The sequence below is a fragment of the Talpa occidentalis genome, unplaced genomic scaffold, assembly GCF_014898055.3.
Source record: "Talpa occidentalis isolate TD23 unplaced genomic scaffold, MPIMG_talOcc4v2.1 talOcc4.6, whole genome shotgun sequence".
NCBI lineage: Eukaryota > Metazoa > Chordata > Mammalia > Eulipotyphla > Talpidae > Talpa > Talpa occidentalis.
In genome coordinates, this window is record NW_023604972.1 from 950,731 (window position 1) to 973,200 (window position 22,470).

Here is a 22,470-nt window from a genome sequence, read left to right on the forward strand (position 1 = left end):
TCTGCGTCTCCTGCGCAAGAGCTGTCTTTCCGTGAAAGCCGGATGGATGGGCCAGCCACTCGAGGGCGCTTGATGCCCCAAGGTGGATGAGGATGGGGTGGGGCCTGGGCCTCCTCCCAGCAGTGTGGGGAATGGGCCCTTCTCCTGGCCTGGGGTCCACATGCCCCCCGGAGGGGTTGGATGTCTTTGCTCCTGTGTCCGCCTCACCTCGTGCTCTGGCCTGAGTGCCCGTCTTTGTGGCTACTTGCCTGGACACTGCTGTCCCCCCCTGGAGAGAGGGCATTGCCAGGAGCCTGCGGTGAGGCTTGGCTGTCTGGGGTGTCAGAGGGGTTTCTGGCAGAGCAGCCTGGGGCAGGACCTCGGCGAGTGGGCGCAGGTCAGGCTTAGGTCTCAGGAGAAGGGGTCCTTTGGCTGTTGGGGTGGGAGGGTGGACCCCACCCCTTAGGGGCTCCCTGAACAGATTAAGAAATATCAGAGTTCCAAAGCCAATAACTTGTTGCAGAGGAGGTGGCGCGCTGGGCTGAGGTGGACGGCAGGCTCTGCACCTGGTCGGGGACATTTGCAGCCTAGGTGAGGGGCTGTCTCAGGAAGGGTGTGATGGGTTCCAAAGACCCATGAGGGGCACCCTGACTTCTCAGGGAGGTGACAGGGGAGCTGGGAAGTAGAGAGCCAGGCTCTGCCACAGAGGCTGCCGGGGCTGGACACGCCGGTGCCTGGACACTGGACTTGAGGGGCAGGATGTGCCTTGTCCTCCCGTGCCCGTGCCCGTGGGCGTGGCTCCAGCCAGTGCTCCTGGGGCCAGCACAGCACCTGACAGGTGCGGGCCGCTGGGAGGACTCTGGCTTTGAGCCTGGCCTCGTGGACCCAGCTTGGGTCCGCAACGCGCTGTCCCAGCTGTGCCCAGGCCGCTGCCCGAAGGCCGCCGGCACCAGTGTGTTGAGGAGACCCCTTTTCAGCAGCCCAGCAGGTTTTTCTTTTGCTGAACTGTTTCACCAGAAACTGTTTCGAATTATGGTAAAATACACAAACAACACTTACCCTCTCAGCCAGTTCAAGTGTGCAGCTCACCCCGCCCCCCCCAGCTCTCCATCTCGCTGTCTGGGACTCTCCCTACGAAGCCATCCCTGCCCACCGGCGCCCAACCCGGCCCAGGCACCACGTGCTGCCTCCGGGCTCCCCAGCCAGGCCCCCCAGGGCTCCGTGTGTAGGGCTGCCTGGCACTTGCCCTTTGGGGACTGGCTTGGCTTGTCGCACTCGGTGTGACAAGGGTCATCCGTGTTATGGGCGCTCTAGAATTTCCTCCCCTTTTAAGGCTGACGACACTCCGCTGCGCGGAGGCCCCGCGTTCTTGCTGCTGCGACTCGTGCTGGTGCACAAATACCTCTTCAAGACCCCGCTTTCAATTCTTGGGGGTGTTAGGCCAGAAGTGGAATCACTGAGTCAGGCGGTCCTTGTTTTTAACTTTTGAGGAATGCATGTGCCGTCTTCTGCACCGTGCAGCATCTGCACCCCGTCAACGGCACGAGACCCCGATTTCTCTGCCGCCTCCTGGACGTTTCAGTGGGTCTTTGACATTATCTTGACACTTAGAAGGTTGCTGTTCCTGCCAATCTCTTACTGCTGGAATTTTACATTATTTCAAATCTTGTTATGTTCCCGCTGACGCTGCTTTAGTTAGCATCCCTGGGCCTCGTCTCTGATGTTCAGCTTTGAGTGTTTATCACGATGCTCTGTCAGGAGACAGCGAGCCGACGTTTCCCATACTCAAACCTTGTGATGGACATTGCCAAAGCGCTCCAGAAAAGTGGTGAGGAATTATTACAATTAGAAGCTTTTGGAAGCCCTTGCTCCTGGGGGTCCTTGCCAGTCTTGGTGAGAACTCCCTTTAGCCTTCACCGAGTTTTCTCATGTTCTTGCTGAATCATGACCGCGTTGTCATCAGTTGCCCACGCAGTTTCCCTGAGCTGCTGCCCTGACTGCGGAGACCCCGCGGGGCGTCCCGGGTTCCAGGCCGGGCGGGGGTCAAACAGCTCCCCTCACTGGCCTGCGCTTTGCTTGAGGTGCCCTGGCGAGCCAGCTGTGGGATGCAGCAAGCCTGGGGAACTGCCTTGCTGCAGGGTGGGTCCTCACACGGGCCCAAGAATGCAGCCCCCATCCAAAAGCAGACGCGGCAGAAGCGACAACAGGAGACAGCAGGAGCAGAGGGTAGGGCGGGGCGGGAACTCACTCCCCTGAGCAGACACAAGGGTGAGGCCAGGCCTGGGGGCACTAGCGCAGTGTCGCATCAGCCCGCCCCCACCCTCCTGGCCTTCCACCATCGCTCCCCTGGCGCTCAGGACAGAGGGCGGCGGGCGGGGCGTCTGGTGAGGCCCGAGAGAAACGGTGGGGCGCCTGGAAGTACCCAGGGGCTGCCCCAAACAGGCTTCCACTGGACTGGGGGCAACTTGAGCAGCAATAAAGGTGAAGTGGACTGTGACGTCTTTGATTTACGAGCATCTAGAGGACGACTCAAAGCAGCAGCAGGGGAAGCGGGAGGGGCCGTGTGGGGGCCACCACAGGCACCATTTTTGTTACAGGGCAGGGAGAGGGCACCCCAGACCCCACAAACCTGCCTGTTGCAAATAGGTTCTGCCGGGCCTCCCCTGGTGGTGCAGGCGGTGGAGCGCGCGCCCTGAAGCTGTCAGCAGCAGCCTCTGCAGCGCGGGTTCGATCCCCCACCGGGGAAGCAACCCACAGGGCGCGCAGACCTCTCCTGTCTCCCGCCGCTCCCCTCAGCGGTGTCTTCGGTCCTTCTGCCTGTTCTGCTCCCTGCTCTGCCTCCGGTGAGTCCTCTCACCCTCCCGCGCGTCTGCCCTGTATCCTGGTTCTTGTATGTATGAATAAATCTTTAAAAAAAAAAAAAAGAACAAGTCAGATGATGTTATCCAGAGTGAAACCCCGAGGGTCCAAAACACAGGACAAGCAAGCTGCAGGTAGGAGAAAGTGGGGGTGTCTCATCTAGGTTTTCCTGAGCGCCAGGGAGAGGGAGAGAATGGGACAGAACATTTTGAGATAATGAGCGAGAGTTCAAAGGCATGGACGTCGTCAGCCTATTCCTCCAAAGCCCAGCCAACTCCAGCAGAGTTCACGGCGAGAGCTGCTGCTGTTGGCGCGAGCCAGGAGAGTGACCGACAGGCGGCCGCGCTGGCGTCATCAGGGAAACGCAGATTCAGCCAGAAGGAAGCCGCATCTTCCCGCCACTTAATACCAGCATTGGCCGCCTTGCCCCAGCCAGGGCCTCCAGAGGGCCAGAGGGCCTGCCCTGCCTGTGTGGCCGTGGCTGGCAGGGGGCCAGGAGCCCCAGGTGGGGGACCTGTTTCTCAGGGGTTCCTCCTTTCCGGGAACGTTGCTCTCCCTTTGGGGACAACGTGGTGGGGCCGGGGTCCCTTGACTTGACCACTGGGGCGAGGGAGGGGCTCTGAGAGGAAGGGGGCTGTGGCGGAGCCCGCAGCCTCGCCCAGGCGGACCCGCTTCCTGCGGCTTGCTGGGGGACAGCCGCCCCGGACGCCGCCGTCCTCGGACCCCTGTCTCGCTCGCCTGCCTCTGGCAGATGCTGGGAGCCACCCTCCCAGGGCTCGCCCACCGGGTGCCCACCATCCTCGTGGGCTGCTGCCGAGCAGCGGCCAGGGCGGGAGTCCCCTCCCACGCAAGGGGGCCCTCGGGTAGCTCTGGCTTGCAGCCGCCTCTGGGGGCAGCAGGAGCTGACCCCGAGCTTGTCACCGTGCAGCAGCCTGCCAGCCCCCGCCCCGCGCCCCCTGCACGCTGGGGTGCTGCCCGCAGGACTGGGGGGCCCTCCTTCCCTGCCTCCGCGGGGCCAGTGGCCCCGGAGTCCTCGTCGGGCGCCTTTCCTGTGCCGCCTCCTTCCCGACGGAGCTCCCGGGCGGGCGCCCGCCCCGCCGCGGCCTCCCGGGCCTGGGCAGGTGCCGCAGAGCCGCCTGCCCGCCCGCCGCCCCTCCGGGGCGTGGCTTCATCCCGCCCCGCCCCTCAGGCCACGCCCCCGCCCCGCCCCCGCCCGCCCCCGCCGCCGCGCCCGGCTCGCTCTCGTGAGAGGGGACCTGTAATCTCGGCCGCCGTCGGGACTCCGCGCGGCGAGACAGCTCGGGGGGTGGGCTGACGTCTCGGCCGGCCATTGGCAGAGGCCGCCGCCTCTGTCTGTCAATCACTCCGCCGCCTGGCCCCGCCCCGCCGGCGGAGCGTCGGGGGACGCACGGCCGCGGGGGCTGCCGGGACGGGCCCAAGATGGCCTGGCGCCTGCGAACGGCTTGCGCCCGCGGCCCCGAGCCCCATTCATTGCCCCGCTGCTGAGCGCCGCCGCCCGCCGGCCCGCGGCCCCGGGCTGCCCCTGCGGGGCGGGGCGCCGCCATGGCGACCCTGGAGAAGCTGATGAAGGCCTTCGAGTCCCTCAAGTCCTTCCAGCAGCAGCAGCAGCAGCAGCCGCCTCAGCCGCCTCAGCCGCCGCCGCCGCAGGCGCAGCCGCCTCAGCCGCCTCAGCCGCCTCAGCCGCCCCCGCCGCCGCCCGGCCTGGCCGCGCCCGACGAGCCGCTGCCTCGACCGTGAGTGCGGGGGGCGGGCCCTCCCCTCCCCTCCCCTCCCCTCCCCTCCCCTCCCCTCCCTCCCCTCCCGCCCGCCGCGCCCCGGCCCGGCCCGGCCCGGCCCTCGCCGCCCTCGCCCTGCGCGCTCGCGGCGCGGCCCGGCCTGGCCGTCGCGGACACGACGTCGGGACGGGACGGGCCCCTGCGCGGAGCCGGCCCCGGGCGGCGGGGGCGCCGGCGGGGCTCGCTCGTGCGGGAGCCGGCGCGGCGCCTGGGGAGGCGGCCGGGCGCGCCGCGGGCTTTCGCGGAGATCGAGACGCGGCGCGAGGCCGGCCTGGCGCGGGCCCCTCAGCGCTCTGCCCCGCGCCCGCCGCCCGCCCGCCCCGCCGGCCGCGTCCCGAGAGCCTAACGGGAAGCCGCGGGTTTGGGGAGCGGCGGGGCCTTGCGGGGGGACGCGGGGGCGCGGGGGCCGCCTCTTCCCGACCGCGAGAGCCGCGGGAGGACCAGGGAAACCCGGGCCCGGGGGAGGCGCGCGCCCGGCCGGCCGGGCCCGGAGTCGCTGCGCGGCGGGGCCGGCGCGGGTTCGGCGGTTCGGAGCCCGCGGCGCGGCCCGAGTCCCCACGCGAGGCGCGGCCCCGCGTCACCGGAGGACGCCGCGTCCGTCTCGCCGGCCCGAGCCGCCGACCCGCGTTCCCGGGGCGTCGGCTGCGCCCTCCGGCCTCCCGGGCGCCGCGCCGGGTCGGGACAGCGCGCGGTTCCGAAGCGGAGGAGCCGCAGCCGGCCGGGGAGAGGCCCCGCGCCCCGAAGCCGGAGGCCGAGTTGGTGGTTGGGAGTCGGAGGCGCGAACGCGCGTCCGTGCAGACGCCTCGGCAGAAAAGTCCGTTTCCCGGCCCGGGACCGGCCCCGCGCACGGTGGAAGCATCTGCTGTTCTTGCGCTGCTCGCGGCGGTCCCTGGAGCCGTCGGTCACAGGCGCGCGGGCGTCGGCCGCGGCGTCCGGGCGTCCGCGCTCCACCGCACCGAGGGGCCGGCCTCTGGTGGCGCCGGCTCCGAGCCCGCCGGGCGGCCGCGCGGGGAAGGGCCGGGCCGGGAGAGCCCTCGCAGCAATGGTCTCGGGCCGCGCTCCTCTCCCGCAGATCCGCACCTTCCCCGGCTTTAATTATTCATGTGTCGGTGCCTGCGACTGAGCTGTGCGCCAGGGGGCCTGCGGTGCGGGGCCAGCACGTGAGCAGGCAGAGCTGCTCTCGCGGCGCCTTCGTGCTGGGGGGGCACAGACGCTCACACAGATGAAGAAGCAAAAGTGGAGGAGGAACCGCAAAGCAGGGAAGGGGACGTGCAGCTATCTGGGCCAATGAGGTGTGGTTTTATGCATCAGGTGTCCAGGGAAGGTCCATGGAGGGAGAAATGGCTTTTGAATAAAGACCTGAGGAGAGGCCAGGGTAAAGCCAGGAGGGCGTGTGGAAGGGGAGCGTGCAGGCAGTGGGGTAGGGCCAGAGCCCCCCGGGGAGGAACGGCAAGGTCAGTTGGCCTGTTTGAATTAGTGATGGGAGGTTAGAGAGGTGGAGCCACACCAGAGCAAGACGACCTTCCTGAAAGTGGGATGAAGACATTGGCGTTTATTCTGCTGGGGCAAGTCCTCCGACTGCTGTGGGAGGACTGGCAGGATTCCATACTGGCTGGGAAGAGGGAAGGGGACCCTGGGAGGATGCTGTGTTCCATTAGGTGAGCAACGACGGGGTACTCTGTCAGGATGGCAGCAGTGGCCAGGTAAGAAGTGACTGAATTTTGACGGGAGAGCCATCAGGATTTGTTGTCCTCTGCTAATCATGACCTACTAGTTCCTTTTGGTGTTACGGATTAGGATTGTCTTTGGTCGCAGATAACAGAAAATGCTGCTATAGTGGCTTAATCAGGTAGGATGTGTCTGAGAAAGTTCAGCTGTACGATGAGCTACCCAGCCTCTTTCTGAGACTTAGTGTAGTAGCTCTTGTTCTCATTCTTCCCCAATTTTCAGGTTTTTTTTTAAAATTCTTGAACAGCTCTTTATACATTTTGGATAGTAGATCCTTATCAGATATACGCTTTGTAAAAATAATTTTTTTACAAATTTTTTACAAAGGAAAACACATTTTCCTTTTCTGTAGATTGTCTCTTCACTTTATTCATAGGCTCCTTTAAAGCACAAAAGTTTTTAATTTTGATGAAGTCCAATTTTCTATTTGTCTTTGGTGCTGTGCTCTAGGGCTTATATCTGAGAAACTGTTGTGTGCTTCATTCACGGTCAAAAAGATTTGTTACTCCTATATTTTAAAATAAAATTCAGAGTTTTTGCTCTCAGATTGGGGTCTTTTTATATATGGTGTGAGGTAAGGGTCCAACTTCATTCTTTTACGTGTGACTATCCAGTATCCTGGTGTCATTTGTTGGAAGGATTATTGACTATCCCCATTGAATTGTCTCAGCAACCCTGTTGCCACAAGTGTGTAGATTTATTTCTAGATTCTTTTTTTTGAAGATTTATTTATTTATGCATACAAGAACTGGGGTACAGGCCAGAGGTGTGGTGGGGGTGGTGAGAGGACTCACCAGAGACAGAGCGGGGAACAGAACAGGCAGACTGACTGAAGTACACTGCTGAGGGGGGCAGCTCGCGAGACAGGAGAGGTCTGTTGCGCCATGTGGGTAACTCCCTGGCTGGCCGGGGGATCGAACTCATGCTGCAGAGGCTGTGGACTGCTTCATAGTGCAGTGCTTAACCCCTCTGTGCCACCAGGGAGGCCCCATTTCTAGGTTCTTAATCCTCTTCTGTTGGTCTATATGTCTGTCCTCTACCCCATCAGGAAGCTCTGATGACTGTAGTTTTGTGTCACAGTTTCAGATTGTGAAATGTGGGTCCTCTGATTTTGTTCTTTTCCAAGATCGTTTTTTCCATGTGAATCATCAGATCAGATTGTCAGTTTCTACAGAGAAGCCAGATGAGATTCTGATAGGGATTGTTTTGAATCTGTATATCATTTGGGGATCTAAACAGTGTTACGTCCCTAATTAGAGTCATGGACATTGGCAAGAGTGAGAGGGTGTGTGTGTGTGTGTGTGTGTGTGTATGTATGTATGTATGTATGTATGTATACATACACACGCGCACTCGCACACCCATGTCCACACAATATAATAGTATTTTACTTTTAGTTGAGAACACAGTTTAGTATACTGTATAGGTTTCAGGTGTACACTTCCTTGCCTTGGTTGGCAAACTTTTTAAATTAGTTAATTTGTTATGATAACATTGGTTTACAATATTGTGTATGATTTAGAAGTGTAGACTCACACCAATCAGATGCACTTAATTTTTAAAAAAAAAATTTCTTTATGCATACAAGAGCAGGGGTGTAGGCCCGAGGTGTGGGAGGTGAGAGGATTCGCCAGAGACAGAGCAGGGAGCAGAACAGGCAGATCTATTGATATACACTGCTGAGGGGAGCAGCGGGGAGACAGGAGAGGTCAGCTGTGCCATGTGGGTAGCTCCCTGGCCAGGATCCAACTCGTGCTGCAGTGGCTGCAGACAGCTTCACAGTGCTGAGATTTAACCCCTTGCGCTACCAGGGATGCCTGGTTTGGATGCCCAAACTTTTTACATAAAAAGTTTGCAACAAGAGATTTCCACCCAGGTAGAGGGGCCAGGAAAGGAAGGAAGGGTGGGCTTTGTGCTTGCGGCCTAGTAAGGAAAGTTCTGAAGAGAGATGAAGGCAGAGTGGGAGGTGAGGTCAGAAGGATGGAGGACCACTTATAGGGCCTTGGACCCCAATAGAAGGACTTTAGATTTTACTGACCAGAGGCATGTTTATACCAAAACAGTTGCCTACTTTGTTTTTTTAAAAACCACTTTGGGGCCTCCCCTGGTGGTGCAGCGGTTGAGCGCTGGGCTGTGAAGTTCGATCCCCGGCCGCCGGGCGAGGGTCCCACATGGCGCGCAGACCTCTCCTGCCGCCCGCTGCTCCCCTCAGCAGTGTACTTCGGTCCTTCTGCCTGCTCTGCTCCCCGCTCTGGCTCTGGTGAATTCTCTCACCTCCCGCGCTTCTGACTGTACCCAGTGCTTGTAGAAATAAATCTTTTTTTTTTTTTTTTTTATTTTAAAAACCACTTTGAGAACACCCAGTGCTGGTGGTGAGGAAACTGGGTCTCTCTCTTTTTCCTGGTGGGAACATAGATGTTATGGCTGCTCTGGAAACAGCTGGACACTTTCTTAGAGAACCGACCTAGCCATTGAGGCCTGGGCATTTGTCCCAGGGAGATGAAAGCTGTGCTTTGCATAAAAACCTGTGCACAGTGTTGACAGCAGCTTTGTTCAGAATAAAAACTGCTTAGCCATCCTTCAACAGGTGAGTGCGTACCTGCTCAGCAATATAAAGGAATAGCTCGATGAATGAGGAAATGATGCCAGTGAAAAAGCTAGTCCCCAGAGGCTGCGTAATCCTTGCCTGTACCCTCTACTTCTGTAGAGGCCTTGAAATGGTGCTGTTTTAGGAATGGGGAGCAGATGGGTGGCTGCCAGTGCTGGTGGCTGGGGGCACTGGTGGCCTGTGCCAGGCCAGTTGCAGCCATGCTGTGGTCGCAATGATCAGATTCTGGAGCTCTTGGGAGGAAGAGCTGGCAGAATTTGCAGACAGATTTTTAAAAGTGGAGATTATGACTCATACCCTGAAATTCACCACTTCAAAGTGTACAATTTAGTGGTGTTTAGTACATTCACAGGGTTCTGCCACCATCGCTTTTATCTAATTTCCAGAACATTTCAGTCACTCAAAGCTGCTCCCCATTAGCAGTCCCTTCTCCTTTTCCCTTCCCGAGTCCTGGCACCCACTCAGCTGCTTCTCTATGGTTTTGCCTATTCTGGACATTTCATAAGAATGGGGTCTTTTATGTCAGACTTTTTTCACTGAGCATAGCAGATTGGTTTTCTGCCGCACTCCGTCAGTGCCCGTTGCCGTGTGCAGCACGCTCCTGGCGAGACGGCTCCGCGGCCCTGTTCTGTGGGGTGCAGACTGTGGGCGGCGGGGGAGCGGACATCTTAGGCTTGGTTCCCCTCGCCAAACGGCAATTTCACTTTTTAACAAAATCTTAATTTGCATTTTCAGACCTATCAGTCTGTTTTTTTTTTTTTTTTTTGTGGGACCCTCGCTGGTGGCCAGGGAACGAACCGGCGCTGCAGAGGCTGCGGGCAGCCTCGCAGCCCAGCACTCAACTGCTGCGCTGCCAGGGGAGGCCCCCTATCAGTCTGTTTTTATAGAAATTTTAATATAATTTAGCTGACTGTCCTCGGTCTGCCAGAGATGGCAGACCTCTTCATGGTGATGGGCGGGAGTAAAATCTCACCCAAGTCAAGCGTCATTCACAAGACAGCAGGATGGTCTATTTAAATGACTGGACTTTGGGGCCTTTCTGTTGGCGCAGGGGTTAAGTGTCAGCACGATGAAGCTGTCCGCAGCCTCTGCAGCACAAGTTCCATCCCCTGCCAGGGAGCTACCCACATGGCGCGGCAGACCTCTCCTGTCTCCCCACTGCTCCCCTCAGCAGTGCATTTCAGTGGATCCCCCTATTGTATTCCCCACTCTGTCTCTGGTGAATCCTCTCACCCCCCCCACACCTCTGGCCTGTACCCCAGTTCTTCTACGTAAAAATAAATAAAATCTTTAAAAAAAAGACTGCATTTTGACCATGAAATCATAATTTATATATTATATATGCACATATTGTACAGTCATACTTAAATGTATGTGTGCATATATGTGTAAACATGCTCAGCTTTAAACTAAGCATGTTTTTCCAAACCATCTTTACCGAGAAACTATGAAAAATAATTCCAAAATGACTTTTGGTGTCCCATTTCTTCTTAAATCTCTCTGAAAGAGCCCTAGCTTTCTAGAACTGTCTCAGCAAATAGTACAGTACTTGGTGGACATTAGGCAGCCCCTGATCCTTGCCCCTGTCCTTCAGTCCTGGTTGTGCGGGCGATGCTGCCCGGGACCCCATCTCTGCGCACCGAGTGGGGGGCCCTGGCTCCGAGTTTGCACATCCAGGTCCTGGCAGGTGCGCCCCACACCCCAGGCCCAAGAGGAGCGTTGGCTTTCCATTTCTTGGGGGGCCCCGACCTCCCTCTTGCCCACTCTGAACTTAGTGTCCCATTTTTCTTACATTATCTTACAATAACATAACTCAAAATAAGAAATTTGATGAGAGAGCTGGAATTCCTATTTCTGGAGCTGGCCCAGCGTGCGCTCCGGCCCCTCCTGCCAGTGGGTTGTGGGTCTGCGGGGTCTCCTGGTGAAGGGCAGGTGGCGTCCCCAGGAAGGGCTGAGCTGTCTGGGCTGCTCTGCCCTGCTCCTCTAGCTGCTGCCCAGAGCAAGGCGGCCCCTTTTCTCTTGAGGCTCCATACTTGCTCTTCTTGTAGAACAGGCTGGTCAGCTCGCTCACCTCTGAGCGGCTAACGGTGTTCCGCCATGGCTGTGTGGGTCGGCCCCTGTGTGCTTGCTGGGCTGCAGGCAAGAGGCAGGTGTTTCCGGCAGAGCCCATTTAAACATATGAGACAGGAGTGTGAAGTGTGCCACCCAAACTGGGCTTCTTCCTTGTGGCCAGAGTTTCCTGACGGTTGGGTGGTGGAGAGGCAGCCTGAGGCCAGATTGTCTCGGGCCTGCAGTCTGGTGGGAGGTTTGCACAGGGGGTCTGTTCTGTGTACTGGTCACAGTGTTGCTCTTTTACCTGCACTGGGTGGTGCTGGGAAGGTTTAAAATTTTTTTTTTTTTCCTTTCCCCTGAGAGGCCCCACCTCTAGTCTGCACCCAGTTCTATGCAAAATAAATAAAAATCTTTAAAAAATTTTTTTCTAATAATTTTGGTTAATGTCGTTTTGTGAGGGTATCTGAGAAAGTCTGAACCTCACATTTTAAAATGTGGACATTCTCAGGTGTGATAAAAAGGAGAGGCTTTTTGGTGTCTTTTATTTTTTATTTTTTTGTTAAGATTTATTTATTTATACAAGAGCTGGGGCACAGGCTGGAGATGCGGGAGGGTGAGAGGATTCACCAGAGACAGAGTGGGGAACAGAACAGGCAGACTGACGAAATACACTGCTGAGGGGAGCAGCGGGTGTGACAGGAGAGGTCTGCTGCACCATGTGGGTAGCTCCCTGGCTGGGGATTGAACTTGTGCTGCAGTGACTGCGCATAGCTTCATAGCGCTGCATCTTAGCCCCTTGCACACGAGGGAGGCCCCTGGTGCTGAATTCTTTTTTTTTTTAATAGTTTTTTTTTTTTATATAGAGGCATGTCTTTATTTATTTATTTATTATATTTGTTTGTTTTGTTTATACAAGCACTGGGTACAGTCAGAAGCGCGGGAGGGTGAGAGAATTCACCAGAGCCAGAGCGGGGAGCAGAGCAGGCAGAGGAACCGAAGTACACTGCTGAGGGGAGCAGCGGGCGGCAGGAGAGGTCTGCGCACCATGTGGGACCCTCCTCCGGTGGCCGGGGAGCAGCCGGGGATCGAACCGGCGCCGCAGAGGCTGCAGGCAGCTTTGCAACCCAGCGCTCAACCGCTGCGCCACCGGGGAGGCCCTGGTGCTGAATTCTTTATTGCTAACTGGATGCTTTTGCTCGACCTCATATGTGAGCAGAAGACAAAGTTCTTTGTAAAACTCATATTTGTGCCTGTTACTTTTATTTATTCATTTATTTATTTTTAAAGATTTATCTATTTATTTATACAAGCACTGGGGACAGTCAGAAGCACGGGAGGGTGAGAGAATTCACTAGAGCCAGAGCTGGGAACAGAACAGGCAGACTGACGAAATACATTGCTGAGGGGAGCAGCGGGCACGGCAGGAGAGGTCTGTCCTGCCTCTGTTACTTTTAAAAGATAAGTGTTCCCTGGGGCTCTCTGGCTGGCCGTTGGGCATGTGGGTGATGAGCATGGAGGCGCTGTCTTTACAGTTCTCTGGGGCCTGGTGGTTCTACCCAGAGAAGCACACACTGAAATCCCAGCTGTCACTCGTCACCACAGAGATGGCGGCTTGTTGACATGCTGCTAAGCACGTTTCCTGACCACTAGAGGGCGTGGGAGTTGCCTGGTTTGGGCTCCCTCATTCCCAGGTCAAGTCCTGGCCAGCTTTGTGTTGAACACAGGTGAGGCCTGGGGACTCCCCTCCTGCGCTCTGACAGCTATGACCAACTGACCAGGGTCTGCCCTGACAACTCCTCGGGAGAGCTCCTGCTTTGACTCCAGCTCTGCTGGAGACCTCAGGCCTTGAGTACTTCTGTTCTGACAGCCACCAAGTTCTGTGAGTGGCTGTGGAGTGCTCCCGTGGCAGCGCTGCCCGAATAAAAAACTTCCTTTGTGGAAATTCTTTGTTCAGTCTTGGCTTTCTGAACATCTAGCGAAATTGACTCGGTCAGGCCATAACCTCGTCTCTTGCGGAATGTCAGATGAATGGTGCAGGGGCGAGCGCAGGGCAGGTTCACTGTGGACTCGGGCAGACAGATAAAGGAGCGTTGGAAGCCCACGGTGGGTTTCACCGGCCCTAATGCTGTCAGGGGACCAGGCACACAGGTGCCCCAGGCAGGGAGGCTGGCCTGGCGGGGAGGGCGTGGGAGGGCTGGGAGGCACAGCGCCCCATACATCTTGACCCTTTTTCTCTGGCGTCCTCTCTCCGGTGGTCTGGCCTTTCTGGCTCCTTGCCCTGCCCCTCCCCTACTCGGTGGGCTCCTCCTTTTCTCCCTGGCCGCCTCCGTGATGCCCTGTGGGGAGCGTGCCCTCGCGGGATTTGCAGCCGTGGGAGCCTGGTACTTCAGAGACGCTTTGAGTCTGAGGGTTTATTGGGGATTAAAGTTGATCACAGATGTTTGCCTGCAGATCTGCAGGTCTGCAGGTCACAAAAGCTTAGGCTTTTCATTTCCTGCACAGTGGAATTCCCGCAGGGCTGCGGTCGCCTCCGGGGTCTGCCTTGTCACCAGGGTGCCCTGTGCCCGCCGTCTTCTCTGGGTGTGGTTCTTAAACTTGCTGTACTTTTTGGCTTCCTCCTTGAAGCCTCTCTACCTGAGTTTGATGGTACCTACCTGGAAGCAAACACCTTTAGTCTTGTTCCCGGGCAGGGAGTGGGCACCCCGGGGCCCCCAAACCTGCCCGCTCTGAATAGGACCTGCTGTCCCCCGCGTCAAGACAGAACACGCTCCAGCGCCCGAGCCCGTCGACGGGAAGGAGCTTCGGCGCCCGCAGTGCGCGGGAAGAGGCGCAGAATACAGGTTCCAGATCAAGCTCCCGAGTCACCCGCCCCCCCTTGGGTAAATGCCCAGCCAAGCACCGAGGCCCGAAAACCTGCCACGCGTCTCAGGCACCTCCTGGTGGGGACCCCTGGGAAGGGGCAGACGGGCCCAGCGCGTCTGGGGCGGAAGGAGCAGAATCGGAATCCAGATCGATGTGGCCGCTCTCACTTCCCCGCGGGGCTCGCCCGCGTCTGAGTCAACCCGTCCAGGACCCGAGGCCAGCGCGGCTTCTCCACCCATCTCTGCCCCGCCTCCTCCAGGCTCCTCCTTCCTTCCTCCTCGGGTCTCCTCCCGCTTCCCCTCCTCCCTGCTCAGCTCCACCGCCCTTGGGTGGGGCAGGGAGCCTGCAGCCTCCCCGGCCCCTGGCGACCCCTCCCTTAAGTCTGACCCTCTTGACCTGGCTGTTTGCCGCCTCTTGTTTGAGAAGTCTTCAGACTCTGGATTGAGAAAGGCTCTGAGCAGGGGGAGTTTTTCTAGCTGCTGGGAGATACAGGAGCAAGTAGCTGTTTGTATGCCTGGCTTGGTTCTGAGTAGAGAGCGTGAGGTGTGTGGGAGGCCGCGGTGCCGGGGTGTGCTGCAGTGCGCCTCATGGGTGCGGGCCTGGGCCTGGGCAGGCCTGTCCGCCCCATGAGTCCTCTAGGGTGGGGGGGTCTGGTCCTTCGGTCATGTCCCTGACTCTAAGGAGCAGCGTAGGTTAGGGAGGCCTTGGCTGAGCCCCCCCCCCCCCACCTGACCGCCGCTCCGGTAGTCTCCCAGCGCTGGGTGAGCGATGTGTAGGGATGAGCAGGCCGGACAGTTCAGCATGTGTTCACTTCCTTCCCTTCTTTTCTTCTAGAAAGAAAGAGCTTTCGGCCACCAAGAAAGACCGCGTGAACCACTGCCTGACCATATGTGAGAACATAGTGGCCCAGTCGCTCAGGTAACTGCGCGCGCTTTCTGGCAGCGAGGACTTTCTGCTCGCAGTCCTCGTGGTCCCCGCGGGCTTAGCCGCCGGAGAAATCTGCTTAAAAGGAGGACCTTTCCCCCCAAGCCCCACTACGAGTAACGTTTGCTCTTGGTAAACTCCTGCGCAGTCGCAGTCATGATTGAACTGCTTGTTTATATTTAATTAGCACCGTCGGTCATGTGATTACTACAGAATCACTTTTGTTTGCTATTTGTTGCAGTAACTGGAACAACATGGACTGTTCCAGTAATTGGACTGTCCAGGCTCTCCCTTTTCTGGCTTTTCTGGGGCAGCCTGCTTCCTGTCGCCCTGCGGGGCCGGCCTCCCAGGGTGCCTGCTGCTGCCCTTCTGTGCTCTGGGCGTGGTGGGATCCTTTGCTTGTTCTTCCTTCTGGGGTGAACGAGCGCCACCTTCTTCTCTAGCTTCTCGGCTAATTCTCATTCTGCGTTTGACAGCCTCTCCGACGGCTGCTCCTGGCTGCGGTGGGGGCAGGTAATTTGGGCCTGTGTGTAACAGCTGAGCGGGAGGCAGATGAATCTGTGCACACCCTGGATCTATCCGGAGGGGCGCGCATGTGTGCGATACTACTCTCCTTGCTTCTCTTTCCCCGTGTTCTGCTGAAAGCTGCAAAGAGCTCTTTCTAATCTGCTAGAGAAAACTCTGAGAAAAGTAACCTTGACTTTACTACTGACAGAAACTTGATGACTCACTTATTCTTAACACATTTGTATTTTATGCTTTCAAAGTGATTTCACACACGGTATTTCATCTCCGTTGAACTTATTCCATCATTTGTGAAATATGGTGGATGATTTGTTTTGTCTAATTTGTAGAAATGCCATGGGAAGAAAATGAAATAACCATGAGAGCATGTGCCACAGTGAAAGGACAGGCGCTCTGAGGTAGCGTGCTGTGATAAACAGCAGCACGATATTGAGAGTGGGGGGTGAAGACTGGAATTCCATCTGTTCGTCAGAGCTAGAGGGTTTTAGGTGAGTTTAACTTAAGCTTCTTGCCTCGCTTATGAAACGTAAACCTGATTTACACCGGGGAGCCAGGAATACATGCGGAATGCTGTGGAGAGCGGCGAAGATGGCTCGTCGGCTGGCTGAGAGGGAGAAAGGCCTGTCCTAACACACGCTGCCCACGGCTGTGAGTTGTCATCGCTTCTTGCGCGCTCGGCCGTGGGCGTGGTCCTGGCCTCCAGGACTGCCAGTTCATGGGGCTCTTCCAACCCACCTCATGCTCTTTGTTTCTTGTGATTCTCAGTGGAATTGATGGGATGTTGACTTAGACCCGCAAATAGTAGCGCCCGGTGAGCTACCTTAAGATTGATGGGTGGTTCAGTTTGCCATCTTCAGCCAAACATCAACTGGGGGCAGTTTCCACATCAGTGTGTCTCTGGTTTTCATGGGCTAGTGCTGCTGGTCGGCTCTGAGAGGAGGGTGTTCCTAGGGTTTTTTATGGACCCAGAGAGGTTCTCTTGGGTCTCATCAGATCAGAGAAGGAGTTTGTTGTAAGAAATTCTTTTCTTTGTAGGAATTTCAGAGTATAGACCTGAGATGGATGTTTTATTACATGCAGTGTTTGATAAAACCTCGATGGCTGGTGTTTCCTGTAACTTCTTGAATTTTAGTAACTTTTGGGTTCATTTCTGTAGCTCCTGTGATATACTCACCTTGCCTCCAGCGAGGTCATTTAATGCAGTGTCTAGAGTCGTTAATCTGAAGCTTCCCTTCGGTGTGACTGTTAGCACGTGTGCTCTCATTTTGGTGCGGTCTAAGCTGCTGGTCCGTAAATAGGAGTGTCAAAAATCATCTCGGAAATTTGTCAAAACTTTACTAAGGAAGATAACTCACCACCCTCTCTTCCAAACACACTTACACCTTCTGTTTGTGTAGAATCTGGGGAATTTGTTGTTAACAAGTATCCTTTTGTGAAATCCTGGGGACCTTTGTCTAAGCAAGTCTGCCTTGGTGGCGGGGGGCGGGGGGGAGGAAATACACAGCAACCAGTAGATTTCCTATGTATTATGTTAGCATAATGCAGAAGATGAAATGGTTCAAGAGCCGGTGCATAGTAGCCCCAAAGTATAAAATTCTAAGAACTAACAGAAAAATTCAGGAACTAGATCAAGAAGATGTGGTACATATACACCATGGAATATTACTCAGCAGTCAAAAAAGATAAACACATGCCATTTGCAGCAACATGGATGGCGCTGGAAGGGATCACGCTCAGTGAAATAAGCCAGAAAGAAAAAGAAAAATACCGGATGGTCTCACTCATAGCAGGGATCTAGAAAACCTAAATAAGGGACCAGGAAAAAGAATAACTATAAGAAAGAAAAAAATCAAAATCAACAAACAACTACGAACCAGACACACTCTATGGGGGGTGGGGGGCGGGGAAAGGAGGGGTTGGGGTCAAAATAAGGGGGTTGTAATTGTATGGGGAATATAAAAAAAAATTTAAATAAAATAAAAAAATAAATCTTTAAAATATATATATTTAATAATTTACATTGTAAAATGTAAATTTTAAAAGTTTTCCAGTCCAGGGATATATTATACCCCTCCATTATTTGTTAATATTTTTCTCAGAATAACTTTTTATATTCCCCTTCTTATGGATCTTATTCATTTCTTTGTTATTCATTTTTGCTTTGTTCTTTTTTGTTTTGTTTCATATTTGCAACTTTCCTGGATAGTATTTTCTCCACCAATCTCTATGCATATTGAGAAAAAGTAGCAAATATATTTATTTTTGCTTAAAAAAAAAAATTCAGGAACTATATAAAGATTGCTATTGGCTTTCCTAAAAGAGATAGATGACTAATTCCTTCCTTCCTATAGGAAAAGCTTTTTAGCCTAAAGTTGAATTTTTCTCTAACATAACTCATAATTTTAAATTGTAGTAGGGTTATTTTTGAACTTGTTCATCTTGCAAGAATAAGCGTTCCAAAGAAAATCAGAAACCATCAGCAATATGGTGAGAGCTGGTGTACATGACAGTGAATAGCAGTTGATATTCTAGAAGGTATGGAATGAAATTAGTAAAGAGAAAGAGACTCGGGCCTCCCTGGTGGCACAGGCAATTGAGCGCTGCACTGTGAAGTTGTTTGCAGCCTCCGCAGCGCAGGTTTGATCCCGACCAGCTGGTGAGAATCCCACATGGCGCGGCAGACCTCTCCTGTTGCGCCCACTGCTCCCCTCAGCAGTGTATTTCAGTATTTTAGTCTGCCTGTTCTGTTCCCCACTCTGTCTCTGGTGAATCCTCTTACCCTCCTGCGCATCTGGTCTGTACCCTGGTTCTTGTATAAATAAATCTTTTTAAAAGAGAGAGACAGACAGACAGACAGACAGACTCTATGTATCTGTGTTGGGGAACTTAGGATGAAGGCAACATTTTGTAGTAGCAGGAAAATGAGGCATCTTTGAACCAGCCAGCCAGGGGGAGAGTGCTGTCTGCCTCATACTGCAAACAAACTTAAATGTCAGATTAATTTACTACTGGAACAAAACTGAAATTATTGCTATCAAAAGAACGCTTAATCTTAGACCGAGGGGGAAGGCTAACAATATAAAGAATAAACTTGTTTTGACTGGAATATAGTTCTGTATGTCAAAATCCATAAACTCAAAAGAAATTCAACTTGGAGAAAGTGTTGACAGACATATAGGAAAGGTCTTTATCCATCGTTAAGAAGACCATGATCCTAGTAGGACGAAGGCGAAGACCAAGAAGTAGGTAGTTCAGAAGACAAGAAATATGATGGGGCTTATAAACATAAGCGCTAACACCTATTTCATATTTCCTGTGGAAAAATGTGGAATGAGAAAAAAGTTAGATACCGATGCGGTTAAGAATCTTGAGATGAAATATTATCCTGATGGGCTCTAAATGCAATGCAGTCACAGAGTCACAGTCTGTAATGTGTAGAAAGGCAGAAGATGATCTCTCTCTCTCTCTCTCTCACACACACACACACGCACACACACACGCACACACACACTCTCTTGGTCGTCGTGAATTCTGGAACCCCTCTTGACTGTGATAGTTTCTTTTCTTTTTTTACTTAGAAATTCTCCAGAGTTCCAGAAGCTTCTGGGCATTGCCATGGAACTCTTCCTGCTGTGCAGCGACGATGCGGAGTCGGACGTCAGGATGGTGGCTGACGAGTGCCTCAACAGAGTCATCAAGGCAAGGCCTGTGGGCTGTGGGCACAGGCCACGACGGGCTTCCCCTTGCATCAGGGCAATGTCGCGGGGACGTCTGCATGGCTCTCGCTTATGGCGTGTGGTTTGGGGTGCTCTGGTGTCGCCAGCGTGCTCGTACATAAGCTGTGCGGAGGAGCTGTTTGCCCTGTGCCCGCCCAGTGCAGCTCGGGTATGGGCCATGGCAGCGGCCAGTGGTGCTCGTGGGCGCTGTCTGTGCAGACACCAACATTCGTTCTGGCGTGGAAACCAGAGAGACGCGGCATCCTGAGAGCGGGCTGTGGGGGTGTGAATGGATTGTCTTGGGTGTCTCCTTCCCCGTCACTCCTAAGACCTGGTCAAGTCGTCGTCTTTGCAGGTGGAGATGTGACTTCTGCAGTGAGTGGGTTAGCTGGGCTCGTGTGATGTGACTGGGGAGAAGGGGGATCCCCGAAAAGGATGATGAAGCCAGAGGCCACTGGGATGATGGTGCAGGGAGGAGTGCGAAGGGGGAGCCTTTCTTCTGCTCGTGTCTCCTCCTGTTGCCGCTGCAGAGTTGGTGCCCACCGCCGCCAAGGCTTTAACCTCCTCTCTCCGGCCACCATTGAAGAGAGACCCTCCTAGTGTGCTGGGGGACTCACCTGCCCCACTGCATGAGTCCCCAGCCCACCCTCCTCCTTCTATAGCCGGGTGACTGGCCTTGGAGTGGGTGTGCAGGCTTTGATCTCCTCCTCACTGCAGCTGACGCTGTGGAGGAGTGTCTGACACAGTCTCCATGCTCTCACACGGCTGTCCCATGGTAGCGGTTGAGGTGACAGTCTCCCACGTCCCCTCTCTGCACGGTCCGTGTTTTTTGGACCTTTCCAGTTTTCTCTCCTCCAGCGTCTGAGGAGAGTCCCACCTCTGATTCTGGGTAAGAGGCTCCATCTCTTCATTTTCCTTGAAGACTCTTAGTGCTGCTTTTTTGGCCAGGTGAACTGAGAGCGCCAACTTGCCTCAGGTGAGGGGGATTATTTCCCTTTTCAGTAGGGTCTTGAAAAAGAAAAACACTGTCTTCCGGAGTCTTCCCAGGTCTTTCTGTGGAGACCGCCCTTCCTGTGGCCTCTGCGGGCCCAGCTTCCTGCAGGAGGAGTGTCAGCCTTTAGCCCTGTGTTGAGGAGATTGCGTCCATCGCCAGGCAGGGAGAGATGCGGAGACGTGGGGTGGATCTCTTTCTGCCCCTGCCAGCTCAAGGACCTTGGGAAATGTCATCCCATGAGTGCGTCCTTAACCGCAAGAGGCCACCAGACGAGGGTCAAAGATGGTAATGCAGGTGACCTGCACGGCGGCCTCCTGCCTCCACTGGGCCTCTGAGTGGTGAGGGTATTCTTGTTAATAAGGTTGTTTACATCTTACTGAGAGATTGGGGGGCCCGCAAGAGCCTCAGCTGCTCTGTGTGCTGCCCTGTGGATCCTGGTACCCTGTTCCCAGGACACTAACTTCACAAGCTCAGACTCCTTCTGTTGGAGTGGCCTATGTGGGGGACCCTCTTTGTCTCTAGGAGGTTGTCTAGTCTGCTGCTTTGCATGCCTCTGCTTGCCTCCTGCCTCAGAGACAGTGGCCGGTGGCTGTTTACCTTGTTCTCCACACGAGGTGGCCCGTGGTGACACTCCGGTGTGTGGGACCACGGCACACTGGCAGGTGGCCTTTTTTTTTTTTTTAAGATTTATTTTTATTTTTATTTATTTATTTATACAAGCACTGGGTACAGTCAGAAGCACGGGAGGGCGAGAGCATTCACCAGAGCCGGAGCGGGGAGCAGAGCAGGCAGAAGGACCGAAGCACACTGCTGAGGGGAGCAGCGGGCCGCAGGAGAGGTCTGCGCGCCATGTGGGACCCTCCTCGGGTGGCCGGGGAGCAGCCGGGGATCGAACCGGCGCCGCAGAGGCTGCGGGCAGCTTCGCAACCCAGCGCTCAACCGCTGCGCAGGTGGCCTATTTTTAGTTAAATTTCTCTTGAGGCCTGAATATCCTTGTTTGCTTTATTATTCCCACTGCAGGACCAGGTTGGCTTTTTCTGACAAAATTCTGACTTTTGATCCTTAGGATCAGTTTACCTGATGAGGCCGTTACAGGCTGCTTTGTCCTGGCAGGAGGGAAGTGGAGGAGGCCGGCAGAACAATGTGACCAGCGCGGTGGAGGTGCTAGTCACGTCACGCCTTGCCCTGTTCTGCACTTCATCGTGTCTTCGCCAGGATCTGTTCCAGGCCTGCTGGCCGGGTTGATGGTGTGCGGGGGCCTGGGGCCAAGGGCTGTGGTACTAGGTCCTGGCCTCTCATCCTGGTCATTGCCTGACCGTTCCCCGTTCCCTCTTTTTCTAGTCTCCCAGGGCAGATCCCAGTTTCTCATGCCCTGAATCTCAGAGGTGGTCAGTCTCTTTCAGCCTTTCTTTCTGCTGAAAGTTGCGCCTCCTGGGACTTGACTGCAACCAGAAGCCTGCTTCCTTGAATGCTTTCTGCTTCATCCGGGAGCTGGGAGTGGGTGTTTGGCCAGGTCTGCTCTCCCTGTGGCAGAGGATGCATTGGCTGGGTAACTGGATGAGTTGGGCAGAATGCAGGGGTGGCCACTCGGGAGTCGGCTGCGTATGTCCCTGCTGTCTGTCTGCTGATGAACACTGCTGCTGACTGGTGTCGGGGCCCAGACTCTGCACTGCAAGGCCACGCAGCACAGTTAGCTTTTTTTTTTTTTTTTTTTTCCCAAAGATTTATTTATTTATTTATACAAGCCCTGGGTACAGTCAGAAGTGCGGGAGGGTGAGAGAATTCACCAGAGCCAGAGCGGGGAGCAGAGCAGGCAGACTGATGAAGTACGCTGCCGAGGGGAGCAGCGGGCGGCAGGAGAGGTCTGCGCGCCATGTGGGACCCTCGCCTGGTGGCCGGGGATCGAACTGGCGCTGCAGAGGCTGCGGGCAGCTTCGCAACCCAGCGCTCAACCGCTTCGCCACTGGGGAGGCCCCACAGTTAGCTTTTTATTAGCATAGGAAAACACACCAGGATCTGATTCAGCCTGATTCAGCTCTTGCTCACAGGAGGTGACCCTTCCTGTGGGGCCACGTGCGTGTTACTTCAGGCATGGCTGTCGCTCTTGTCTTCAGAGCTTTGGCAGCTCACCACTAGTCGGCAGGCTAAAGTGATTTCTGTCTGGGGATGCTGAGAAGGCTTCCTGGAGGTGACAGTGAGCAGGTGAAGCAGGAGATGGGGACCTTCCTTGCCTCCCAGCATCCTGTCTGGAGGGTGTGCCAGGTTGCTTCTATGGAGGGCCATGGCTGAGGATGCTGCCAGAGAACAGAGGTGCTGAGGTAGTTCCCGGGGTTGCGCTTTATTTGGGCGAGAATGAGATGTGCGGGAGATGGACGCAGCCTGCCGACAGCTTTCATAGGGCAGCACCCGGGTGACCGCCTGCGGCCA

General features: G+C 55.3%; 1 protein-coding gene across 3 annotated transcripts in view; it reads left to right on the forward strand.

Annotated features, from left to right (window-relative positions):
* Positions 1-4,395: 4,395 nt before the first annotated feature.
* The window catches only part of HTT (huntingtin), a 99,486-nt gene continuing 81,411 nt past the window's right edge, over positions 4,396-22,470 (forward strand). The window contains exons 1-3 of one of the 3 annotated variants that reach the window (XM_054688226.1): positions 4,396-4,592; positions 14,719-14,802; positions 18,912-19,032. In XM_054688226.1, coding sequence (XP_054544201.1) covers positions 4,402-4,592; positions 14,719-14,802; positions 18,912-19,032 — 396 coding nt within the window. In that variant the 5' untranslated portion in view covers positions 4,396-4,401. Of the gene's footprint in view, positions 4,593-14,718; positions 14,803-18,911; positions 19,033-22,470 lie in introns of those variants that run through there. The other 2 variants (XM_054688228.1, XM_054688227.1) reach the window with 2 other exon arrangements.